Here is a 27,096-nt window from a genome sequence, read left to right on the forward strand (position 1 = left end):
ACCTCACACCTGTGTACCTGGAGATCTGTCGAGACAGAAAGCTGCAGCACCTAAGTCCAGCCAGCCGGTGCTCAGTGGAGGTAGAAACTGGATAGACAACCGATGCAGGACTGGAAGAACGAAATACCACGACACTCTGTATGCTGGAACACTTGTGCTTCTTTATTCAAACATGGGGATACATAGACACCAGGAGTGGAGAAGGGAGGACGGACCAACGGCCGTTTCACTAAACACCCCTCAGTGGGTCCAGTGGAAGCCGCAGTGTGCGGCGAAATGGTCGTTGGCCTGTCCTCCCGTCTCCACTACGAGTGTCTGTGTATCAGCATGTTTGAATAAAGAAGCACAAGTGTTCCAGCATACCGAGTGCCATGGTATTTCGTTCTTCCAGTCCTGCAATTTTAAACATACTTGCTTTCTTCAAAAAGCAGTACAATAATACAACAGCATGTTTCATGGTTATTTTAATGGTTCTGACCCACAGAATAAAGAAAACATGCCAGTTTTAGATAAACCCTCCAAAATGTTCATCATTTTCCCCATACAAATAATATTCACCATAGATTTTATGGTAAAATGAGTGATATAATTACAATGTACAATTGGTCACACAAAAAACAAGCAAAAAAAGAAAATGCAAAAATGAAGTTGTCTGTCATATCCCACAAAAAATGTATGGTATTCAGTACCTAATCCTGATCATGTACATATAAATTTTTATGTGTGTAGAACCTATATTTATCTAAAAAATACCATTGAAATCAATGGGAGTCTGCTGCAGCAGAATTTACCAGCGGAATATTCCTGCAAAATTCTGCTTGGAAATTCCACGGTGTGAACATAGCCTAAAGAACATATTAAACAGTCAGTTATAGACACATATAAATCATATTCATTTCCTTCCTAAAGGGTTGAAGAATTCCAGACACAGTCTCCGTCAGATACGTTTTTAGAGTGAAATGTAGAGAAGTTAATAGCTCCTTCTGGCGCATCGGCCTCCTGTAAAGAATAAAATAGTGAAATAGTACAATTTTGTAAAAATTATCATTTAAAAGTTAATTCCTCAACTAGTTTTTTTATTTTATCAATACAGTTTACATAAATCTATGCTTACGCAGTGGAATGTCCGCACAAAAAAATTCCATGCGGACATTCCACAGATTGCTGAGTGGCAGTAGAACATGTCGGCACCAGGAATGCTCAGAAATGCATTGTATCATAGACGGCAATGCATTTTCAAGCAAAATCGGCAAAATCATTGAAAAGGTTCAATGTTTTTGCAGAATGCGGCATTTCTGCGGAAATTCTGCCATGTGAACAAAGCAGTAGAACCACATTGAAATCAATCAGACTCTGCTGCTGAATGTCTGTGCGGAATATTCATTCTGCATGGACATTCTGCTGTGTGAACATAGCTGTAAAAGGCTTGTGGGGACTCATCAGACCACCTGTGGAATAATTGTGGGTGTCCGATCACCCAGTCAAAATGGCCGCCGGAGCTCCGCTTACCAACTTCCGGCTGGCTCAGCTGATCCTTTACTCTGGTCTGCCTTCCAGAGAAGTAGATTGGCAATATTACAAATCAGTGCTAGGCCTATGCATAGCACTGAACAGTAATAGCAGTCTAATGATTGCTATAAATAGTCTTCTATGGAGACATAAAAAATGTAAAGTAGGTAACAAAAAAAAATAAAAATAAAATGGAAATAGGCTCTTCCCCAATAAAAAATAAAATCCCCCTTTTCCCATTTTCAATATATAGTGTAAACAAATAATAAACATTTATATTGTCCTGCATTACTTAGTGCCCAGTATATGGCGTACTTCAATCTTGCCAGCTGGTTGCTATGGGTGATTGGGATGACCACGGGGCAATGGCATGGTCCGAATCACCTGGAATGATGGCCAGAGGTTCCCTACCTGCCTCTTTGCCGTCCGATCTTCTCTCCGTGTTGCTCTAGCCTGCTTAGGCTAGAGCAACAGACAGCAGATAACACTGATTGATGCTGTGTAATAGCCCAGCATTGATCAGTGTTAGGAATCGAAAAACTCCATGTAATAGTCCCCTGTGGGGACTAAAAAAAAATGTTAAAAAATCATAAACAATAAAATAAAATGTGTATAACTCCTCCCCCTAATAAAAGTTAGAATCAACCCCCCTTCCCATTTTGTAAATAAAATAATGCGCATGGCAACCAATCACTTACTGAGGTGGATCCCAATTGTGCCATACCAGGGAAGGAGGCAGTCAAAATAAATCCCTGGATCAATGTTCTGTCCCTATAGATCCAGTATCCATAACCTGCAATGTTATTACTCTCCAGAACTGCATCCAGGACCCTTTTGAACTTTTTTAGTGAGTTCACTATGACCACTTCTTCTGGCAGACATTTTTGTAGTCTCACTGCTCTTACATTAAAGGGGTTATCCACCATGAGGTGATTTTAGCAGCTGCCTGGCAGACAGTAATGGACATGCTTAGGAAGGATCTGAGCTTGGCATAGCCATTTGGGTTAAATGGCTATGTTGTGAGATTACCATAATACTGTTGCTTTCTTTTTGAAAACCTCTGTATTTCCTGTTGAAGTTTTATTTTTAACTACAAATCCGAGAATTCCACTTTCCTATCTCCCACACATCAGCCACCCCACCACCCATTGAACAACAAACAACCTGGATTCAATGAAAAAGGTCAGTGCTTTCTAATCAGAGTGCCTCCAGCTGTTGATAATTCCCTGTGGTCACTCCACCCATTAAAGCAGACAGGCTCCCTGTCATCACCTGACTAGCGCTGCATGCTGGGAAATACCCGAGACAGGAGTCATTTTGTATGCTGTTAAAAATGAACATCCAGAGCAAAGATCACATAAGAATACGAGACCAGCCGTTAGAGACAGGTACAGACACTATATTATGAACTACACTAACTTTATATTATGAACTACACCAACAGCTCCTGTAGCATAATTATATAAAAGAAAAATCCTGGAATACCCCTTTAAAGAACCCCCGTCTTTGCTGGTGTAGAGACCTTCTTTCCTCTAATCGTAGAGGATGCCCCCTTGTTATAGATACAGTCCTGGGTATAAATAGATCATGGGAGAGATCTCTGTACTGTCCCCTGATATATTTATATGTAACAGGGTTTTGGTGGTGTCCACCTGTATCTCTGGGGCCCCTTGCCCTTGTTACCTCTCTGCCCTTGGCAGGCTGATTCCGCTTTCTGTGAGCTGGGGTGGTGGCATCCTGGGATGCACGGGATCCAGCAGCAGTGTGGTTAGTATTTGTTATTCCAATAGATTCCCCCTTGGGGCAATCCAATAATACCCTAATTTCCCATATACCAACTAATTCCCATAAACTTTTTTGTAAACTAATTGAAGATAACCACACATTTAAAATGTATCAGAGCAGTATCCCTTGTACTGTATCTATTGGCTTCTGGTATCTCTCTTTCTGAGATTACTTGTTAATCTTCACTGCTGAGTGTGCCTGCAGCTCACACTCTGCTTCCTCCAGGATCTGCTCTGATATGTTTAAAAACACCCTACTCAGCCCCCCCCCCCGACATGTTTCGCCACTTGCGTAGCTTTGTCAAGAGGTATGGGGCTTAGTATTAGTTAGTATTTGTTAGGATGGCATTCTGTTTAACTGGCTGGCCTCTGCTTCATATTGCACATTGCACATGCACTTTGTATAGCCAGTATGCAACTCTGCATAAAATGCAATACATAGTTCCTGATACTTAATTGCACTTATATTAACAGGCTGCATGGCTTTGTTTTTTGAATTCAGCCTTATATTGTAATATTATTTATGTATCTACACTGCTATTTATAAATTCGGCTACTTATGCCCAATATATATATATATATATATATATATATATATATATATATATATGTGTATATATATATATATATATATATATATATATATATACACATCCCAGGCTGCTGCCTTTGTTGTGTATTCTTCCTTGTTTTAATACTGCTTTTATTGTATGTCAAAATTTGTTATAATAAAGATGATTCATTTTGTAATTATTTTTGTGTAAATAGCTAAATGTTTTCATTTGGGTTGCTTTAATTAATTGGAGTTTATACCCAAGGCTTTCTATACACATAGTTGGGGCAAGCTCATAATTGTTAGCCCTTTTTGGGTAGGTTACCTTATACCTTAGTAGCCATTTATCTTTTGGCACCTTTTATATATATATAAAAAAGGCAATAAAGCCCAGGGTGTGTAGTGATCACGTGTTTGTGTTGGTGTACTTTACTAGGATTGGAGTAATCTGGTGAAGTAAACTAGTACCAGTAAATACATAATTTTTGCACCCTATATATATGCATACCTTAGAGTATACAAGTTAGTAGTTAGGTCAGTGTTCCCCTACCATTGTGCCTCCAGCTGTTACTACAAAACTACAACAACCAGCATGCCCGAAAAACCCAAGGACTGGTACCCTGTTGGTACCAAACTTTTGCCCTTTATTACCTCTTAACTGTTACACTAAATAACATATATCTGATAAATAGGGATCATAAGGTTCACAGCCTGCTGGTAGGCAATTTTGATCAACGAGGTCCAATAAAGCTGAAAAGGAAGCAAGATTCTCATTACCTTTTGAGTAGCAATTGATAAACTTGAAGGGTTTCTTGAAACTGTAAAAAATAAGTACATAAAAGCAATATTATTATTTAATTATGTACAGTAAAGCATAGAGTTGTTCCAGAAAGACAGATCAATGCAAACAAAAATATACAATTTCCAATAAAAATAAAGGGTTTGCCCATGAAAATATATTACCTTTCTAAGTTACATTATCAAAACATTAGTTTTTAATTTGGCCCATTTAAAAACAAAGCTCCTATGTGTCAATACTGCTGTTACACACTTGTTAGGGGGCCCCCTAGTGTTCTTTTGATTTCCTCTCAGAATATCCACCTAATGTGTCCAGTGTCGGTGGTCACACACCCTCAGCATCTCAGTCCCATCACTGGGATCCTCTTCTACACAGATGATGGAATGATTTCTACTATTGTGAAGACTGCTGATAAGAATTGGTGCTCCAGAACCGGCTGCTTCACACCAGCACTGGACACATTTGTTGGTCAGAAAATTAAAAGAACAGTAGACAGAGCTGTAACGTAAGTATATAACAGCATTAACATGAGAACATTCTTTGTCATAAATAATCACACACCTTTAGAAGCCAACCACAAGCACTAGCATACAAAGGTACAACATACATGCCAAGGTACAACCAAAAAAGCTTGTTTAACCCCTTAAGAATGTAGCATTTTTTTTTTTTTTGCCTTTTTGGTTTTTCCCTTTGCCTTTTAATAGCCAAAAGTCTTTCAATTTTCCATCTACTGGGTCATATGAGGAAATTAGTATCCTCTTCTGACCCCTACACCACTTAAATTTTTCTGTATATGTAGTTTTTATTGGTACCATTTTTGTTTTGAGGGGACTTTTTAAACACTTTTTATAACTTTTTTTTTCTGGTTTGTAAAGTGACCAAAATCAGCAATTTAGACTTTTTTTTTTTTTTTTTTACGTTTATGTCATTGACTTTGTGGTTTCATTAGCAGTATATTTTAATAGTTTGGACGTTTCGCCACGCGGCGATACCAAACATGTTTATGTTTTATTTTTGTGTACATAATTTTATTAGAAAAATGGGAAAAGTGGGTGATTTAAACTTTTATTAGGGTGGGTGCTTATTCTCGTTTATTAACACTAAGGCCCAGATTTATCAAACTTTGTGAGACGAAAACTGGAGAGATTTTTCCACAGCGACCAATCATAGCTCAGCTAATGAGCTCTGGTAAAGTGAAAGCTGATCTGTGATTGGTTGTTGTGGGAAAATCTCTCTACTTTTAATCTCACACAGTTTGATAAATCTAGGCCTCATAGGGGACTATAACATGCAATTTTTCGATCGCAAATCCTGTTCAGTGCTATGCAATAGCATAGCATTGATCAGTGTTATCAGCGCTCTGCTTCTTCAGCTTGCCGAAGCAGCCTGGATTCGCAGATTGACGAGTGGACGTCACAGAGGCCGGTGTGGCTGTAATGTCAGCTTATTTGGACCCTGTGATTGCGGCACAGTCTTCCCAAACAGCAAGCAATGACATTTTAAGAATTTAGATGACATTACCAACTTTAATTGCAACATCTAAATGATTAATGCTGGGCATCAGTGATTTCAGCGATGTCCAGCATTAGTGGTAAGTCCTGGCTGCTTACAAAGAATAGAGAACGCTAAGTTTGCTAGTGCGCTTAATACACTTGGACCAAGACCAGGGAGTACATGTGCGCCCTGTGTCATCTAAGGGTCACACTCATGGACCATTATTGAAAAAAATATGCCTAAATCTACAGAAGGGTAATTTGTCCATAATAGCAACATTGTAGTTGTAGACATTGCAATATTATGTTATTGTTCAGTGTAGAAAAAGATTCATAAAGATCATAAAGATTTCCACAAACCTGTTTTGTAGTGACCTTCTCCTGACAAATCCAGAACATGGTTTGTCTCCACAAGTTTTTGCTCTGGACTTAAAGGGCTAAAATATAAAACATAGAAGCGAAATGAAATGGTTGGTAACTATATCATACAGCCTTCTGATTGGGGTATAGATATAGGAAGTGCAGTGTTGACAAGCGCTCACATGCCCTGGCTTCTAAGGGGTCCATGTAAAAAGATTCCAGTATTAAAAATGGCATGTGGTAGGTGGGGTCCCTGTTACAGGTTATGCATTGAAGCTGAGTTCAAGTTAAAGGGGCACTCCAGCATTTGAAAAACATATATCCTATCTATAGAGGGTAAGTGTCTGATCGCGGGGGTCAGACCTCTGGAACCCCTCACGATTTCCAGAACGGGGGCCCGAATCTCTCCCTACTGTATGGGTCGCAGGATCAGCATGCCCTCCATTCATTCTCTAAAGGAGCACCGAAGATACAGACAACAGGTGGAAATTATAGGCAATTAGCAAGACACCCCCAATAAAGGCAACAGACCACTTATCAGTTCCTATGCTTCCTGGCTGATGTTTTGGTAACTTTTTAATGCTGGCGGTGCTTTCACCCCAGTGGTAGTATAAGACGGAGTCTACAACCCACACAAGTGGGTCAAGTAGTGCAACTCATCCAGGATGGCACATCAATGCAAGCTGTGGGAAGAAGGTTTGCTGTGTCTGTCAGTGCAGTGTCCAGAGCATGGAGGCACTACCAGGAAGACAGACCAGTACATCAGGAGACGTGGAGGAGGCCGTAGGAGGGCAACAACCCAGCAGCACAACCGCTACCTCCACCTTTGTGCAAGGAGGAGCAGGAGGAGCACTGCCAGAGCCCTGTAAAATTAACTCCAGCAGGCCACAAATGTGCATGTGTCCACTCAAACGGTCAGAAACAGACTCCATGAGGGAGGTATGAGGGCCCTACGGCCACAGGTGGGGGTTGTGCTCTTACAGCCCAACACTGTGTAGGACATTTGGCATTTTACAGAGAACACCAAGATTGGCAAATTTGCCACTGGTGCCCTGTGCTCTTCACAGATGAAAGCAGGTTCACACTGAGCACATGTGACAGACTTGACAGAGTCTGGAGATGCCGTGGAGAACGTTCTGCTGCCTGCAGCATCCTCCAGCATGAACGATTTGGCGGTGGGTCAGTGATGGTGTGGGGTGGCATTTGTTTGTGGGATCGCACAGCCCTTCATGTGCTTGCCAGAGGTAGCCTGACTGCCATTAGGTACCGAGATGAGATCCTCAGACACCTTGTGAGACCATATGCTGGTGCGGTTGGCCCTGGGTTCCTCCTAATGCAAGACAATGCTAGACCTCATGGGGCTGGAGTGTGTCAGCAGTTCCTGCAAGAGGAAGGCATTGATGCTATGGACTGGCCCGCCCATTCTCCAGGCCTGAATCAGATTAAGCACATCTGGGACATCATGTCTCGCTCCATCCACCAATGCCACGTTGCACCACAGACTGTCCAGGAGTTGGTGGATGCTTAAATCCAGGTCCAGGCCACCTCATCAGGAGCATGCCCAGGCTTTGTAGGGGGTCATATGGGCACGTGGAGGCTACACACACTACTGGGCCTCATTTTGACTTGTTTTAAGGACATTACATCAAAGTTGGATCAGCTTTTAGTGTGGTTTTCCACTTTGATTTTGAGTGTGACTCCATATCCAGACCTCCATGGGTTGATAAATTTGATTTCCATTGATAATTTTTTTGTGATTTTGTTGTCAGCACATTCAACTATGTAAAGATGAAAGTATTTCATATGATTAGCTCATTCATTCAGATCTAGGATGTGTTATCTTAGTGTTCCCTTTATTTTTTTGAGCAGTGTACAATGTAGCCACATTTCTGTACCTGTATTAAAGACACAAGTCCTAGACTGACCACAGGTCTAATGACCCAAACTGATGGCATCACAGAACACCTTCTTGTAGCTTTAATAAAGATGCAGAAATGATATTTCATGCAAAAACCAGTACAATTTGTGACAACACTATATATCAGGCTGGGTTCACATATGTCCGGCATCAAGCATAGGTGAACTCAGCCTAGATCACAATGCAACTGATTCCACAACTGATGACAACCAGCATCCATTGTTTCTAGATGGCAGACAGGAGAACACAGCAAGCTGTCCGTTGCCCTCCAACATGTCCAACCATCCGGCATCATAATTGAGACACTGGATGATTATGAACTGTCCCATTCATCTGAATGGGACCAGTTCTAGCATCAGTTTCCCTCCGGTGCACGCCAGAGGAAAACTATGCCGGACGACTGACATATGTGAACCCAGCCTAAGTGAGTTATATGTCATGGGGTGATCCTCAAGGCTCAGAGTTGGTTGTGTTCTAAAAGGGGTAAAGGGGTTTTCTCACAGTATTTATACATGTGAGTGAATAGGACCAATGTTACAGCCAATCCAAGGGTACAAACATACATAATCCACATAGGAATTTTTGCAGCAGATTATGGAGGAGATTTATCAAAACCTGTGCAGAGGAAAATTTGCCCAGTTGCCCATAGAAACCAATCAGATTGCTTCTTTTATTTTTGAATGGACCTCTTAAAAATGAAAGAAGAGATCTGATTGGTTGCTATGGGAAACTGGGCAACTTTGCCTCTGTACAGGTTTTGATAAATCTCCCCCAATGTTCTTACCCGTTGATATCAATACGTCCACAGCAAATTTGCTGCAGGATTTTCCGCTGTGGAAATTATGCAACGGAAAATCCACATATGTAATTTCTGAAGCAGATTATGCACTAGTGAATGTACACATACAGCCTTGAACCTTTGTTTTATTTACTATCACTCTATCTGTACAGCAAAAGAAGAGATTAGAGATGAGCGAATTTTTCTAAAATTTGATTCGGCTTATTCACCGAATTTTCCCAAAAACTTTGTTTCGGTCTGAATTTATTTGTGGCAAATCCCTATTAAACACCACTATTTCTGATCTACAGAGAGCCTCAATAGGGGTGTAGAACACTTTGCCTTGCTGTAACATGCATAGTGTATGTGCTGGGTTAGTGAATAAAATACTGTTATTCAGTATGATATGCAGATCAGAGGCGTCACTATTAGAATCACTGTCGCAGAGCGGCACAATGACAGAGCCTGGAGGTGGCATCAGTATGAGGAGACCATATAGTGGCTGAATGACACAGCGTGGGGGTGGTGGCAGCATGAGAAGACCATATAGTGGCTGAATGACACAGCCTGGAGTTGGTGGCAGCATATAGTGGCTGAATGGCACAGTCTGGAGTTTGCAGTAGCATGACGAGAACATATAGTAGCTGAATGACACAGCCTGGAGGTGGCGGAAGCATGAGGAGACCATATAGGGGCTGAATGACACAGCGAGGAGGTGGCGGCAACATGAGGAGAACTTATAGTGGCTGAATGACACAGCCTGGCATTGGCGGCAGCATGAGCAGACCACATAGTGTCTGAATGACACAGACTGGAGTTGGCGGCAGCATATAGTGGCTAAATGACAAAGCCTGGAGTTTGTGGCAGCATGAGGAGAACATATAGTGGCTGAATGACACAGCCTGGAGGTGGCGGAAGCATGAGGAGACTACATAGTGGCTGAATGACACAGCGTGTAGGTGGTGGCAGCATGAGGAGACCATATAGTGGCTGACTGACACAGCCTGGAGGTGGCGGAAGCATGAGGAGACCATATAGTGACTGAATGACACAGCCTGGAGTTGGCGGCAGCATGAGGAGACCACATAGTGGCTGACTGACAAAGCCTGGAGATGACGGAAGCATGAGGAGACCATATAGTGACTGAATGACACAGCCTGGAGTTGGCGGCAGCATGAGGAGACCACATAGTGGCTGAATGACACAGCCTGGAATTGGCGGCAGCATATAGTGGCTGAATGACACAGCCTGGAGTTTGCGGCAGCATGAGGAGAATATATGGTGGCAGAATGAGACAGCCTGGAGGTGGCAGCAGCATGAGGAGAACATATGGTGGCAGAATGAGACAGCCTGGAGGTGGCAGCAGCAACATCAGGAGTTCTGAAAGTGACCCAGTGACAGAGTGGTGCAGTGGGTGGCAATAGCAGTACCCTGTGACGAAGGTGGGTGAAAAAAGGAGAACTTGAAATCAGATGTGTGGCATCAGGCGGGTGCCAAGATCAGAATAGTAGCTGAGGCAGGTAGGCAGAAGAAAAAGGGTCTCTTTTGTAAAAGTGTTAGTGTGCACAAGTAAGTATTGAGGCTATGCATTATGTAAAACTTTTAATAATATGCTTAGGATAAAATATATGGCCCCAAATTATTATTTTTTGAATCAAACCAAAGGAAAGGTGTGCAAAAAACACCATGTGCCACCTACACCACCAAGTATTGATGGGATGCAAAGATCTCCAAAAGGTGGAAGGGAACAACGTATGTTCCATTGTAAGCGGTGGGGGTAAAAACTTCCCCTCTAAGGCCCTACTCTTGCATTATGAATTCCCTTCTTGGCAAGTGTTACTCACCCTATGAAGGGCGGTCCCACACAAGAACCTCTCACTATTTCCACCTGCAAACACTGCGATTTCCCAGGGTTTTTAGGTGGAAATAGGGATTGGTTCCTGTGTGGGGACACCCTTTTTAAGACGAGTAACACTTTCCTCGTGGAAGGGAACAATGTATTGTCCATTGTAGAAACTCTCCCTATTTCCACCTAAAATCCCTGGGAAATGGCAGTGTTTGAAGGGGGAAACAGAGAGAGGTTCCTGTGTGGGGTCGCCCTTTTTAGGGCGAGCAACACTTGCCAAGAAGGGAATTAATAATTTGAGAGTAGGGCATTACAGCTGAAGTTTTTACCCCCACCAGTTACAATGGACCATACGTTGTTCCCTTCCACCTTTTAGAGGTCTTTTCATCACATCAATACTTGGTGGTGTAGGTGACACATGGGGTTTTTTGCACACCTTTCCTTTTGTTTGATTTCAAAACATTTTGGGTACATATATTTTATCCGAAGAATATTATTAAAAGTTAAGTTTTACGTAATGCATATCCTCAATAATTACTTGTGGTCTGATGCTGAGAAATGTCTGTAACTGGGGAGCAGCGCCTTAAATATGTTTAGCACTATCCATATTTGAGAAGTGTTGGTGTGCCACCATGGTTAATCGTGACAACAACCTTTAGGGGTCGCCCCCAAGGGGTTAACCCTAAACTAGAAACCCCCCTTAAAACTAAATTTTATTGAATCATTTAAAATGTATGAGCTCCGGTGTTGTGATTAAAAACACAGCTAGTAGTTGCTTGAATAGTATGCTTGTATCCTATAACTTCTTTAGTAGTGATATTGTGCTTTGATGGCACTAATCTGCGGATGCCGCTATGTTGACAGAAAAGCACTGATAGCTGCTAGTTAAAATATGAATAGCCCTCTGCTTCCCGACGTTTCGTTGGATAAACCAACTTTATCAAGGTGTAGAGGCTCTATATCACTTCAGGAACCGCTTGACAACCAGAATGAACATGTGTGCCATGCAGGACGCATGTCTCAGGTTTCCTTGTGGCAGGACAGACAAGATGTTCTTCCCATTCACAGTCACCATGGTTCCCATTTCCAGTTTTCGTGGAATAAGCCATGATTCAATTTCTTGATGAATGACTTTTAGCAGTTCCTCCCCTGTGTGACTCCGTCCGCCAAGGCAAACCATGTGAAGAACAGTGTGACACTGCAGTGCCCTGCACACATGGTATGCTGGAGGGGCACTGAGACTTGTCCATGCAGTGGAGGCTGAGGACACGGTGGAGGATGAGGAGGCAGAGTCATACCGTCGCAGGACCAATGGCCGGAGAGCGTGGAGGCGGAAGCGGCGTGACCTTTCCAAGTTGCTGTTGTGGCTGTGCAGTGGTCCATAAAGGACATTTATTGTCCCTGACCATAGTTACAGCTACACGACAGCGCTGGCGTGCACTTTGGTGCATGCCGACAGGCTCAAGGACTGGCCCATCTTCTGTTCCACAAAATTGTGCAGGGCTGGTACTGCCTTCTTCGCAAAGAAATTACGGCTTGGGACTCTCCACCTCAGCTCGGCACAAGCCATCAGTTCTCTGAAAGGTGCAAAGTCCACCACTTGAAAAGGGAGGGACTGCAGCACCAGCAACTTGGGGAGGAGCACATTCAGCTTCTGCGCTGTTGGATGAGTGGGCACATACTTTTGGCTCTTGGACATGGCTTTGCCGATGGATTGCTGGCGGAATGACTGACTCAAAGTAGGAGGAGCAGGAGCATCTTGAGCGACAGAAGATGGATATGACACACGGATCCATTTGGCTGAGGTGGTGGAGGTTTGGCTGGCTGAAACAGGGAGCGGCGTGCCACTGGGTGATACAGCAGGTTGGACCACCACATCTGAGCCACGGTTCTCCCAGGCCACTTAATGGTGACGCTGCATATGTTGATGCAGGGCCGTGGTGCCAACATTGGGACCCTGGCCAAGCTTCACCTTCTGCCGACACATCTTGCATGTGGCCAGGTTAACATCCTACGGATGCTTGATGAAAAACTGCCACTTTCCACTTCTGCCACCATGCTGACTGCCAACCATGCTACGACCTTGCTGGCTCAGCTGTTGCCTCACGGGCATCCTGCAACCCTCTTCTCCTGATGAGGATGAAGCCCCTTCTTCACCCAGCTCCCAAGTGCTTCATCATCATCGAGCTTCATCATCATCGAGTTGTGTCTGTACGCCACTGATGTCCTCTTCAGGTTCCTCAAAAGTGTCTGCTTCAGGAGCCTGAATGCTCACAACACCACCTCCCATGCCACTCTCTTCATCACTACTTGCCAGCCTAGCGGACGAAGCAGCGGATGTCTCCTCTCTACTTCTTGGCTGGGCAGTAGCTGCTAACTGTCCTCTAGTAGATCGTCCTCACTAAATAATGGAGCTGAACCCACAGCATAAGATACTTCAACTGTTGACTGGGGTGTCAGATGTCACTTGTGATGAAGTGGATGACTGTGTTAACCAATCAATGACGGCAGATTGATTGCTGGTCGGGACATGACTGCTAGCTGATACTGGGAGCTCAGGCCTCTCGCTGTGACTCCTGCTGCTACTCTCCCCTAGTCTGCTGCGACCTCTGCCTGAAGAATTTAGGCCTCTGCCACTCCTCTGTGCACAACCTGGCACTTCTCTGCCTGACATAGTGCATAAATGAGGGGAGTACAATACGCTTCACTACACTTAAAACAGTATTTGTCTACAACACCAGCAGGTGTGTACTTTTGGCTGGTCTTTTACAGTATCTAGACCCTTAAGACTTTAACAGGAAATAAATAGTACACCACTTAGATGTACGTATGTGGTATGCACTTATGTGGGGAGGACAATGCGCTCCAGTACACTTAAAACAGTATTTGTCTTCATCAGCAGGTGTGTACTTTTGGCTGGCCTTTCACAGTATCTAGACCCTTAAGACTTTAACAGGATCAGAATGGTACACCACTTAGATGTACGCACAGGTTACACTTAATAGAGGACAATGTGCTTTTAGTGCTCTGCTCACTATAACTGGCTGGCTACAATTAGCTTTTCAGTTGTTGTACACACCAGTGCTGCAGCACACAGTCACTGTGTACTACACCCAAAATTGCACTCTCTCAATCTCACTCCCTTCCCTATCAGTGCTTCTAGGCTGGATTTGGGCTTGAGGTGAATCGCTGCTGTAAAAAAAGCTTTTCTGAGCAACACACTGCTCTCTGTCCCTTTCTGCAATAGAACGCTGATGTGACTGGGATGTGAATCGTTGCTGTAAAAAATGCTTTTCTGGGCAACACACACTGCTCTCTGTCCCTCTCTGCAATAGAATGCTGATGTGACTGGGAGGTGAATCGCTGCTGTAAAAATGCTTTTCTGTGCAAAACACACACTGCTGTCTGTCCCTCTCTCTCTCTCTCTCTCTCTTCAGTAAAAGGCTGAAGTGATTGGCCCCAAGCTGGCTGCTGATTATATAGGGTTGTGACATCACAGGGGTGGCTGGCTGCTGATAGGCTGCATGCTGCATGTGATTAAGGGTCATCCCACCTACCTGCCTTCCCGCCTTCCCAGGATTCCTTGCCCGCCATTTTAAATGCCCTGGAGCCTTGACCGCACTAAATGGAGTTAAATGAAGCGATTCGCGTGCAAATCGAATTCGTTGCAAATCAAATTTTTCCTGGAATTCATAACGAATTCAGATTCGTCAGATTCGATTCGTTCATCCCTACTGTTATTCAGTCTGGATGTTGGAGCAGGGTCGTGAGACCATATGGCATCACAATTGAAGAGATTAAAGAGATTTTTTAAATGTCAATTGAAGATTTTGAAGGGATTAACAAGTTTAATGTGCCAGCAGCATGAGGAGATCCCATGGCGGCACAATGACAGAGCCAGGTAATTGGAATGAGCAAATTTTATATCCTTTTTTGAGGACCTATTGGAGAGCAAGTCGGATGCCAGCAGCCACGGTAATTCCAGCTCCAATAGTGTATAATTTCTGGAGTGTAAACTATGGAAAATCTCGTACTTGTATCTTTAAATCAAGCTGGCAGTCCGCCGTGAGGCGAGCTGCGGCCTGTCCCAGCCCCTGCCTCTCAGCGCCCCCCCCCCATTGCTCATGATTGAGTGTCCTGGGTGCCCGAAGGGGCTACTATGAAAACATACTGTATTACAACAAAATAAATATAACAAGGACATCACATGGCAGCACAATGACAGAGCCTGGTAATTGGAATGAGCAAACGTTAAATCCTTTTGTGATGACCCATTGGAGAGCAAGTCTGGTGCCAGCAGCCGTGATAATTCCAGCTCCAATGGAGGTGGCAGCAGCATGACGAGACCATATTTGTAAATTACTTCTATAAAATAATCTTAAAGGGGTACTCCACTGGAAAACATTTTCTTTAAAATCAACTGGTGCCAGAAAGTTAAACAGATTTGTATATCACTTCTATTAAAAATTCCCAATCCTTCCAGTACTTATAATACACAGGAAGTACTCCCGTACTCCAGTATATAATACACAGGAAGTTCTTTTATTTTTGAATTTCCTTTCTGCTGACATCTCTGTAAATTTTAGAAGCTGTCCTGTGTAGGAGCAAATCCCCATAACAAACCTCTCTTGCTCTGGACAGTTCCTGACATAGACAGAGGTGTCAGCATAGAGCACTTGTGGTCAGGCAAAAAGGAAATTCAAAAAGAAAAGAACTTCCTGTGGAGCATACAGCAGCTGATAAGTACTAGAAGGATTGGAATTTTTTAATAGAGGTAATTTACAAATCTGTTTAACTTTTTGGCACCAGTTGATTTAAAAGAAAATGTTTTCCAGTGGAGTACCCCTTTAATCCTTCCAGTACTTGTTAGCAGCTGTATACTACAGAGGAAATTATTTTCTTTTTTTTAATTTATTTTCTGTCTGTCCACAGTGCTCTCTGCTGACACCTCTGTCTGTGTCAGGAACTGTCCAGAGCAACATAGGTTTGCTATGGGAATTTTCTCCTGCTCTGGACAGTTCCTGACATGGACTGAGGTGTCAGCAGAGAGCACTGTGGACAGACAGAAAAGAAATCCAGAAAGAAAAGAATTTCGTCTGTAGTATACAGTAGCTGATAAGTACTGGAAGAGTTAAGATTTTTTTTAATAGAAGTAACTTACAAATCTGTTTAACTTTCTGGCTCCAGTTGACTTAAAAAGACCTAAATAAAATGTTTTCCACCGGAGTACCCCTTCAACAAGTTTAATGTGCCAGCAGCATGAGGAGATCATATGGCAGCACAATGACAGAGTCTGGAGGTGGCAGCATCAGCATGAGGAGACCATATGGCAGCACAATGAAAGAGCCTGGAGGTGGCAGCATCAGCATGAGGAGACTATATGGAGGCATAATGAGAGAGCCTGGAGGTGGCAGCATCAGCATGAGGAGACCATATGGCAGCACAATGAGAGAGCCTTGAGGTGGCAGCATCAGCATGAGGAGACCATATGGCAGCACAATGACAGAGCCTGTAGGTGTCAGCCGCAGCATGAGGGCCATGCCAACTGAGGGTTGAGTCTGAGGAACCCACCGACTGTTGACTGGGAGTGTCGGATGTCATTTGTGATGAAGTGGATGACTGAGTGAACCAATCAATCATGGCTGCTGGGTTGCTGGTCGAGACACGACCGCTAGCTGACACCAGGAGCTAAGACCTCTCGCTGCGACTCCTGCTGCCACGCAACCCTAATCTGCTGCGACCTCTTCCTGTGCCTGATGAATTTAGGCCTCTGCCACTCCTCTGTGCATGGCCTGGCACTTCTCTGCCTAACATACTTGTAGAACTGCTGAGTGCGCATATTTTTCACTTTTTTACAGCAATACACTCCAGTATGGTTGCACCAGAAATAAGCGTAACAATCTAGTGCGCAAGTGTTCTAGTGCTTTTACACTAACTGCCCCTATGAGCTTTAACCAGAAAAAATTTAGAACTGCTGAGTGAGTATATATTTCACTTATTTGCGGATAATATGCCCCAAAAAGGTTGCACCAGAAATAAGTGTACTCTCTCTCACACTCTAAACTGTCCCTGCCTGTATGCAGTGATGCAGGCTTGAGGTGAATTGATTCGATGCTGTGAAGAATAAGATATGTATTGTCAGTAACACACTGTCTGCTCTGTGAAATAACAGTCCCAGAAATGCCTGTGTTCAGCAATGGCTGCCGAATATATAGGGCTGTGACATCACAGGGCTGGCTGGCTGCTGATAGGCTGCATGCCTCCATGTGATTCAGGGTGATCCCTCCTACCCACCTTCCCAAAATTCCTTGCCCCATGTCCTCATACATGTAGCCGCCATTTTAGCTCCCCTGGCCCGCACAAAATGGAATTTAATGAAGCGATTTGTTTTATCGAATCGCGACGATATTCGTAACAAATCGAATTTTCCATGAAATTTGTAATGAACTCGGATTCGTCTCATTCGATTCGCTCATCTATGTTTTTTTTTTTTTAAGCCATGCACCCTGAAGAACACTGTACCTGCAGGAGGCCGGCATTCCCTGGAGTGCTGAAAACATCCGAAAATTTTAAGCACCCCTGCAATCTGTTAGTAATCTATATTTTTTCTCTGTGACTGGATTGGATGTAACAGGATCCTATACACTCATACGTATTGATAATGCATTGACTGGTTATTGGAGTATGGTGAACTCTGGGTGTGGACTTGCAATTAAGGAGAAGGTGCCAGTAAAGTATTTCTAAGGGAAGTTCGTTCTAGCCACACAGCTGTATATTCTGTATATATGTCATAAATGTCGAAGGTGAGCATATAAATTCACTAGAACAAGAACTGCTCATAACTAGCGGTTCTCCATTTGGCTTATACAGTGGGGCCAAGGACAGTTGATTCACTCTATGATATTAATGCATTGTGAAAGAAGGTTGTCTTGATGGGACAACTCCCTTAGAAGCAGGCCTGTCAGCGGGAAAACAGGGGTGTAAATAAGCCCATGGCTTATGATCAGGAATATAGGCATAACTTTTTTTTCAACACCTAGATATGAGCCTTTTTGTTGTTAATATGTTAATTAAGCTCAAGAGTCTGGGGGTGGGGTGGGCTCTTGCCATGTTAAAGAACATTCCATTAGTTTTTAAGCCTCATTTGCATATTAACAAATAAGCTTATATTATGCCGATAAAGAGAACTAATAAAATTAGAAAGGATATTACTGGAATCATGATGACTTAACCCTGATCTTGCAGTGGTCAGACATTTCTGTTCACAAATTTTGACTATACAGTGACCCCTCGACCTATGATGGCCCCGACATAGGATAATTTCAACATGCGATGGCCTCTCAGAGGCCATCGCATGTTGAAGGCAGCATCAACATACAATGCTTTTGTATGTCGGGGCCATCGCATAAACGGCTATCCGGCAGCGCAGACTGCTTCAGCTGCCACCGGATAGCTGTTTACGGTGCCCCGTGAGCTCCGGTGATGGTCACTCACCTGTCCTCGGGGCTCCGGCGCGTCCTCTTCGGGATCCTCTGCATCAACGACGCTCTCCATCATCGTCATCACGTCGCTGCAAGTGCGTAGCGACGTGATGGCGGCGACGGAGAGCGCGGATGCCAGGGAAGCAGAGGCCTTACCCGAGCGTCGGGGACCCCTCGGGGACGTGGCAGTGATGGACAGCGACATCCTGGGCAGCGGTGACGGTCCGGAGTGGCGGGGACAAGTGAGTACAACTTCCTCTAACAGTGGTCTACAACCTGTGGACCTCCAGATGTTGCAAAACTACAACACCCAGCATGCCCGGACAGCCGTTGGCTGTCCGGGCATGCTGGGTGTTGTAGTTTTGCAGCATCTGGAGGTCCGCAGGTTGTAGACCACTGTCCTATACTTTACATTGCACGGATCCCTCAACATGCGATAGTTTCAACAAACGATGGTCCATTTGGAACTGATTACCATCGTATGTTGAGGGACCACTGTATTCAAATTCTTGTGATTTTTTTTTTAAAGCAACACGTCCTATCCCTGGATTCTCTACTATTTAAAAAAAAAATTTAAGTGGAAATATACAACTTTCTTTTTCACAGAGAGCTTTTATACCATGTTATAAATTAACTCAAATATAAAGAAGAATATGCTGTGTACTGCAGAACTTACCGTGGAGAATAAGACTTTTTTGGAGATTGATTTTCTTTCCAGTACCAGCTGCAGAAAAAAAAGAATGCTTCAATTCTAAATGCACAAAATTACACGTCAGAAAAAACAATATTAGGGTAAGTCCACACATCAGAAAACTTTCTGACATATTTTACGTATGCTTTTTTGTCCGTAATTGGCAAAAAAAGACTGTTAAAAATTGTGTTTTTTTTTTACGTACATCACTTTATTGTTTTTCTTCCCCATGAATCTGATCACTTACTGTGACCCTGCTGTTACCTTACCATGCTACAGAGCACGCACTTTTCCACAATCCCCCTTGCTTGCATACACAGTAGAGACTAACAAACAACAATATGTAGCTGAACTGAACCTGCCATATATATATATATATATATATATATGTAGTCTGTTTGTCTGTATTTTGCATTTTTCTACTTTGGGTCCTGTTCAGACATTAGGTTTGTGTCTGAACAGTTTCTGTGTTTCTTCTCCCTGGTTTGGGAAGAGTTAACCCTTCAGCACTGGGAGGATATCTAGGAGTGAGTTAGTCTTGTGTCTGTAACTGTGTTTGCTTGTATTTAGGATTTTGGTTTCCTCCTAGGCTAGTATCCTGTTCACACTGGTTAGAATGCCTGCTAGCTAGGAGCCTATTTGGCTTTAGTATTGATGTCCCTCAATAATTGGAGTGGGGTGTCCTGTGTGTTTCTTGTTCTGAGTCCAGTGTGAACAATGCCCTTGATTTACTGACCCATTTAATGTTCTTACATTCAGTTAACCTGTTCATCCCCTGCATCTCCTGGTTTTGTCTGCTGTAAACTTATCCTTATATCTAGTCTTGTTCATATCATCATATCTGCCGTTAATCTTGTTCCTGGTTCTTGAACTGTATGTTAGTATGCTATATCCTGCCTGGCATATCTGTTTGTAGCTTTTTAGCATTCCCGTTATGTTCCTGACTTGTTTCCCATCAGGTGCAGTTTGGATTGTTTTGTTTCATTCTTACGCCCATGCACTTTAGCAAAGTATAGGGTCCGTCCTCGTGGTTGTCTATCCGTGGTTTAGGGTGGATGGGCAATAGGAAGGGACAGCAGTTGTAGGGACAGTTAGGGCTCACTAACTCCCTGTCCCCTGTCCCCTTTCATGACAATAGATAGAAAGTCCAAACATAAGCAGCACATCCAAGCCAAGGTATTTCAAGATAGTGGGTGCAAGCAGCTTTAGAATCACAGTCCTCTGGTTCTCTTGAACATATAGTGGATACGATGCAGCACACCAGAGTGTTATCATGCAAAAAGTAATTTATTCCATGATGTACACAGAGACTACGTTTTGGCGGCCTCACGCCCCCATTTTCAAAATGAAAATGGCGACGAGATGTACACATAGTCTCTGTGTACATCATGGAATAAATCACTTTTTGCATGATAACACTCTGGTGTGCTGCATTGTATCTATCTATCTATCTAGAATTGAGAAAAAAAATTTTGGCAGCACACGTAGAGAAGGGGGGTGCACGCTGGATAACCCGGTCCCAGGTCCAAAGTAGTTATGCAAAGAAGCAGCGGCACACCAATTTCCAAGTGAAAAAGAATAGATGGCTTTTATTTCAACCAAACATCTATAGGAGCGACGTTTCGCCTGTCTCACACAGGCATTGTCAAGCAGTGACTGATATACAATGTGGGGTTTAAATAGTGTACAGGTGACAGCAAGTAAATCACGTGATTGTTTACAAAATACAGGGAAAACGGTATAATGTGAGGATGATCATACTATACAGGGCGATATACACACCATATCTTAACATAAGGCGCCTGGTAGTAATGAAAAATATGTGCAGACACACAAAAAAAGAAAAATATATCCGTATCCATAAATACACAAAAAAGTTATCATAAATATAAGTGTCCATGTGACATAAGTGTACCTTCCTTGTAGGAGGAGTTCCATTGCGCGCGCCACTCACAGCCCAAACACACGAGGACGCCACATCCTAAGGTTATCACTTCCGTCTTGGCTCCGATCTGAGCCGGAAATGACCTCTGTGTAAACAAATGCACGTGTGTGAGTCCGCGCTTGCGTGCACTCACTTGTTGCCATATGCACCATCTTGGATCCTGGCATCCCTATTTCCTAGCCTCTCGCTACTATATAGTGCAACTTGCTGGATATACCAGCGCATCGTGGGGGTGGGGATGTCACTTAACTCTGGAGCACTGTCTTAGAACGAGGAATCCGTTCCAACAGACATACCGGTCCTCCGCCACCACGAGTGGAGATCCATCCGGGTGTCGGTCTTCTGGTCCGCTCGCAGTAGTGTAGAGGACATCCGAGCGTCCACGTCCCCATCTTTGCGAATGTGCACATTCCTCATTGTATATCAGTCACTGCTTGACAATGCCTGTGTGAGACAGGCGAAACGTCGCTCCTATAGATGTTTGGTTGAAATAAAAGCCATCCATTCTTTTTCACTTGGAAATTGGTGTGCCGCTGCTTCTTTGCATAACTACTTTGGACCTGGGACCGGGTTATCCAGCGTGCACCCCCCTTCTCTACGTGTGCTGCCAAAATTTTTTTTCTCAATTCTAACTCGTGGTCTACTTGGAGCCTGCACACACACAGATTTATAAGGATTATCGTTTTCATCAGTACATCATTGCTTACTAATATGGCTACCTCAGCCAACACCTATTCATACACCAGCGGTGACGCTGATCGCATTCTAACAAGTATGGAAGAGGACACCTCATTTCTACTTAGACCATCTGCAAGGGACTTACAAAGGAGGTACAAACATGAATCCAAAAGACTGTTGTCCTTGAATTTGCATGCAGCGACAATGAGGGAATATCATCGCCAACAACGCATACCGAGAGGTATGCGGATACAACCTCGGGACAACAGCTACACCACTAATCCAGATTTCTGAGCACGGTATGAACAAATTTCAAACAAATACGCATTAGATTTAATCTTGTTAAATTTGGAGTATCTACATAATGACATTATGGATACTAAGAACAAAGTCACTGAATTAGAGACTCTCATCACCACTCACCTACCCCAAGAGGAGAGTGCCAAAATTCTGGAGAAACAAAAATTTTTTCTTCTAAAGATGAAATCAGAACAAGAGGAAACTAAACGCATGAAATGGGCCCGGGATCACCAGGACTATACAGAGAACAAAGTCTACCAATGGAACAGCACTCAATTCAATATGAGGCGTTTCAAGAAAAGCAAGGACTCTACCCAGGAGCCACATACATAAACCTCTCAAACAGATGAACATCCAACATCGGTTCCTTTTTTAGGTTTGGGCAACAATTCCACCACAAGACCACCAGAAGGGGCGGCAGAAAGCACAACCGACAGCATAAAGACAAGGGGACAACGCAATCAGAAAGCAACACAGCCGAAACTTTCATTCAAAAAGAAAGACACTGTGAAAACCTAGTGGTAAATATCTCTTCTACTATTCTATCAGAAACACAATTACATTTATTGTCAAAGGGCTTAAATTTCTGTCCAGCCTCCAATCAGACTGGTTTCAGCTGGAATTGGACTTGCTCCAGTTCCTCAGGAAGCTAAAACTACGTGTTTGGTTTTCTGGGGACCGGGGGGAAGAGACAATCCAGGCGACTAGAACTGAGTCAGAATGTTTCTTTCTTAAAGACTATGATATACGTGTACCAAGTGATTATACTCCTGTATTTCACTCTCCCATTTTGGACACCTATGCCACCTTAGTTAAAAAGGATATTGATCATCTTAAAAACACTTGTCCTGATTTGGTACACCCCAATTTATCTAGGGAAGAGAGGACTGCGATAGTTGAGCTTGTCCAGAGCCACAACCTGGTCATTAAACCAGCCGACAAGGGTGGGGCGGTTGTGGTTCTGGACAAGTCCAAATACATTGCGGAGGTGAATAGACAATTGGCCGATACTTCGACCTATCAAGAAACCTGTACTGATCCAAGATGGGAAGTCGAGAGAATGATCAAGTCTGTATTGCTCCCAGCACTAGAGGAGGGCCTGATTGATAAATCTCTGTTCGAATTTCTTTTTGTTAAACACCCCTTAACACCTTATTTATATATACTACCCAAGATTCACAAGTCACTACAGGACCCTCCAGGACGTCCTATCGTTTCCGGGAGGGAATCCGTGACAAGTCACATTTCGATATTCCTGGACAGAGTTCTTCGCCCCTATGCATGTAGAGCAAAATCGTATATTCGAGACACATCAGACTTTCTCGAAAAAATTCAAACCATTTTTGTACCGGAGGGTGCCATATTAGCTACACTAGATATTGTGAGCTTGTACACCTCAATCCCCCATACTGAGGGTATTGAGGCTGTGAGACAGTCGATCACGGGGGACTTCTCGGACAGACAGACAAAATTGCTCACTGATCTACTGGGGTTGGTTTTGAACAAAAACTACTTCAAGTTCAATGAGCAATTCTTCATTCAATGCACAGGGACCGCAATGGGGACAAACGTCGCACCAACATACGCAAATTTGTTTGTCGCCCGCTTGGAGGAGGATGTCGTCTATGTGTCCCACTATTTCAGCCATGTGCTGGGATGGTGGCGATACATAGACGACGTCTTCCTCGTATGGTCAGGCGACACAGACCAACTTGAGGCCTTTCCTGAATACTTGAATTCCATTCATACAACCATTAAATTCACGTTATCCTACTCTACTAGTAGTGTACATTTTCTAGACACTACAGTTGAGATACAGGAAAACTATCTGCGGACAGATTTGTTTGTCAAACCTACAGATAGCAATGCTATTCTTAGGTATGATAGCCAACATCCAAAGCATATGCTCAATTCCTTACCCACAAGCCAGATGCTTAGAGCAAAAAGGATTGTCAGTTCTGACGACAGGTTGGAAATAGCCCTCAACAAAATGGCATCAAATTTCACAAAACGGGGCTATCCCCAAAAATTGATAGAACTAAGTAGGCAAAAGATTGTGCAGACATCTCAATCCCCCACAGACATGACCAAACCAAAGAAGTCCCCACCCAGGGTCGCATTTATCTCCACTTTCTCCGATGTTTCGGGGAGGGTATTGGGAATATTGCGACGACACTGGCATATCTTAAGAGATGGTTATGACATGGTGGAGGAATTTTCATCCCCTCCACTCATGTCATACCGGAGAACAGGTAATCTCAGAGACCGCCTCGTTAAGGCAGATGTAAGTGGGAAACGCTCCAAACAAAGCTACATTACTAGTGCCAATCTGGGGTCCTTTCCCTGTAGATCGTGCGTGAACTGTTCCCTTATGCACAAGGGTAACAAGTTCATGCACCCCACTACGGGTGAGGAATTCCAGATTAAGCACTACTTGACATGTAACTCCACCTACGTGGTTTACGTACTATGGTGCCCATGTAAACTCCTGTATATAGGAGAAACTACATGGGACTTTAAAACTAGAATAAACCATCACAGATATACAATCCGGAAAAAACGGCAAGATCTCCCAGTAGCGAAACACTTTGATGAACTTGGTCATACTGAACGTGAACTACGGTTCATGTTGTTGGACCATGTCCCCCCACTGAAGAAGGGAGGGGACCGGACCAGCAAACTGAAGCGGTGTGAATTAAAGTGGATTTACACTTTAAATACTCTTAGACCGGCAGGTCTAAATATGGAATATAAAATTAGTCACAAAATATGTAACCCTTAATACCTCCATAAGTGATATCTATGCCATAGAATGCTTTCAATTGAACCTGGTGTATGTGTGATATTATTTATTAATCATTTTGTTTCTTTTCCTTCCATAGATGTGAGAGGAGTACCATTCACACGCAACCACACCTGAAACAGAGGACATCCGCGTCATTTTCTTTTTCCTTTTTTATTTTATTTCAATTTTTAACCACTTGGACACCTGAGCACCCTAATCCCATGAGGAATGTGCACATTCGCAAAGATGGGGACATGGACGCTCGGATGTCCTCTACACTACTGCGAGCGGACCAGAAGACCGACACCCGGATGGATCTCCACTCGTGGTGGCAGAGGACCGGTATGTCTGTTGGAACGTTCCTCGTTCTAAGACAGTGCTCCAGAGTTAAGTGACATCCCCACCCCCACGATGCGCTGGTATATCCAGCAAGTTGCACTATATAGTAGCGAGAGGCTAGGAAACAGGAATGCCAGGATCCAAGATGGCGCATATGGCAACAAGTGAGTGCACGCAAGCGCGGACTCACACACGTGCATTTGTTTACACAGAGGTCATTTCCGGCTCAGATTGGAGCTAAGACGGAAGTGATAACCTTAGGATGTGGCGTCCTCGTGTGTTTGGGCTGTGAGTGGCGCGCGCAATGGAACTCCTCCTACAAGGAAGGTACACTTATGTCACGTGGACACTTATATTTATGATAACTTTTTTGTGTATTTATGGATACGGATGTTTTTCTTTTTTTGTGTGTCTGCACATATTCTTCATTACTACCAGGCGCCTTATGTTAAGATATGGTGTGTATATCGCCCTGTATAGTATGATCATCCTCACATTATACCGTTTTCCCTGTATTTTGTAAACAATCACGTGATTTACTTGCTGTCACCTGTACACTATTTAAACCCCACATTGTATATCAGTCACTGCTTGACAATGCCTGTGTGAGACAGGCGAAACGTCGCTCCTATAGATGTTTGGTTGAAATAAAAGCCATCCATTCTTTTTCACTTGGAAATTGGTGTGCCACTTCTTCTTTGCATATCTATCTATCTATCTATCTATATATATATATATATATATATATACACAACCAAAGGATAAATTGGCCAGCACCATTGATCCAAACTATTGTAAAAACCTGGCTTGCAGGTGCAAGCTGCTGGGCTAAATATACAGCAACAGGAAAATACAGCAGCACACTGCTAGCACAAAGATATAGCTGAAACATGAGTATATAGATAAAACATGAGTATATAGATAGAACATGAAAAGCCATACAGCTGTAATGCAATAAATGAAGATATGAAACAATGAAAATATGAGGTACTTAGCTTGCAAATTTGGCGCCAAATAGCGTGGACCGTCCCACCACGGTAAGGTAACCACATTCTGGGACGGACCCTACACTGTGTATATGCCTCTGTGTGAACAGTACAACAGGCATTGCAAGGTCTGAAACATCCAAGGCACCTTATATACACCTAATAGAGGTGGGTGGGGTGCAGGAGCCAACATGGAGGTAGCCACTCCCCCGTATGTGTAATGGCCAGCACCATTGATCCAAACTATTGTAAAAACCTGGCTTGCACCTGCAAGCCAGGTTTTTACAATAGTTTGGATCAATGGTGCTGGCCAATTTATCCTTTGTTTGTATTACACATACGGGGGAGTGGCTACCTCCATGTTGGCTCCTGCACCCCACCCACCTCTATTAGGTGTATATAAGGTGCCTTGGATGTTTCAGACCTTGCAATGCCTGTTGTACTGTTCACACAGAGGCATATACACAGTGTAGGGTCCTTCCCAGAATGAGGTTACCTTACCGTGGTGGGACGGTCCACGCTATTTGGCACCAAATTTGCAAGCTAAGTACCTCATATTTTCATAGTTTCATATCTTCATTTATTGCATTACAGCTGTATAGCTTTTCATGTTCTATCTATATACTCATGTTTTATCTATATACTCATGTTTCAGCTATATCTTTGTGCTAGCAGTGTGCTGCTGTATTTTCCTGTTGCTGTATATTTAGCCCAGCAGCTTGCACCTGCAAGCCAGGTTTTTACAATAGTTTGGATCAATGGTGCTGGCCAATTTATCCTTTGTTTGTATTACACATACGGGGGAGTGGCTACCTCCATGTTGGCTCCTGCACCCCACCCACCTCTATTAG

The 27,096-nt window shown here is 43.4% G+C and overlaps 1 protein-coding gene across 8 annotated transcripts in view; it reads right to left on the reverse strand.

Annotated features, from left to right (window-relative positions):
• Positions 1-385: 385 nt before the first annotated feature.
• The window catches only part of LOC130277318 (basement membrane-specific heparan sulfate proteoglycan core protein-like), a 105,053-nt gene continuing 78,342 nt past the window's right edge, over positions 386-27,096 (reverse strand). For all 8 annotated transcript variants that reach the window (XM_056527931.1, XM_056527910.1, XM_056527923.1 and 5 more), the window contains 4 exons: positions 19,198-19,245; positions 6,499-6,575; positions 4,624-4,664; positions 386-999 (listed from right to left, as the gene is read on the reverse strand). In XM_056527931.1, coding sequence (XP_056383906.1) covers positions 904-999; positions 4,624-4,664; positions 6,499-6,575; positions 19,198-19,245 — 262 coding nt within the window. In that variant the 3' untranslated portion in view covers positions 386-903. The remainder of the gene's footprint in view (positions 1,000-4,623; positions 4,665-6,498; positions 6,576-19,197; positions 19,246-27,096) is intronic.

Source organism: Hyla sarda, chromosome 1, assembly GCF_029499605.1.
Source record: "Hyla sarda isolate aHylSar1 chromosome 1, aHylSar1.hap1, whole genome shotgun sequence".
Taxonomy (NCBI): Eukaryota; Metazoa; Chordata; class Amphibia; order Anura; family Hylidae; genus Hyla; species Hyla sarda.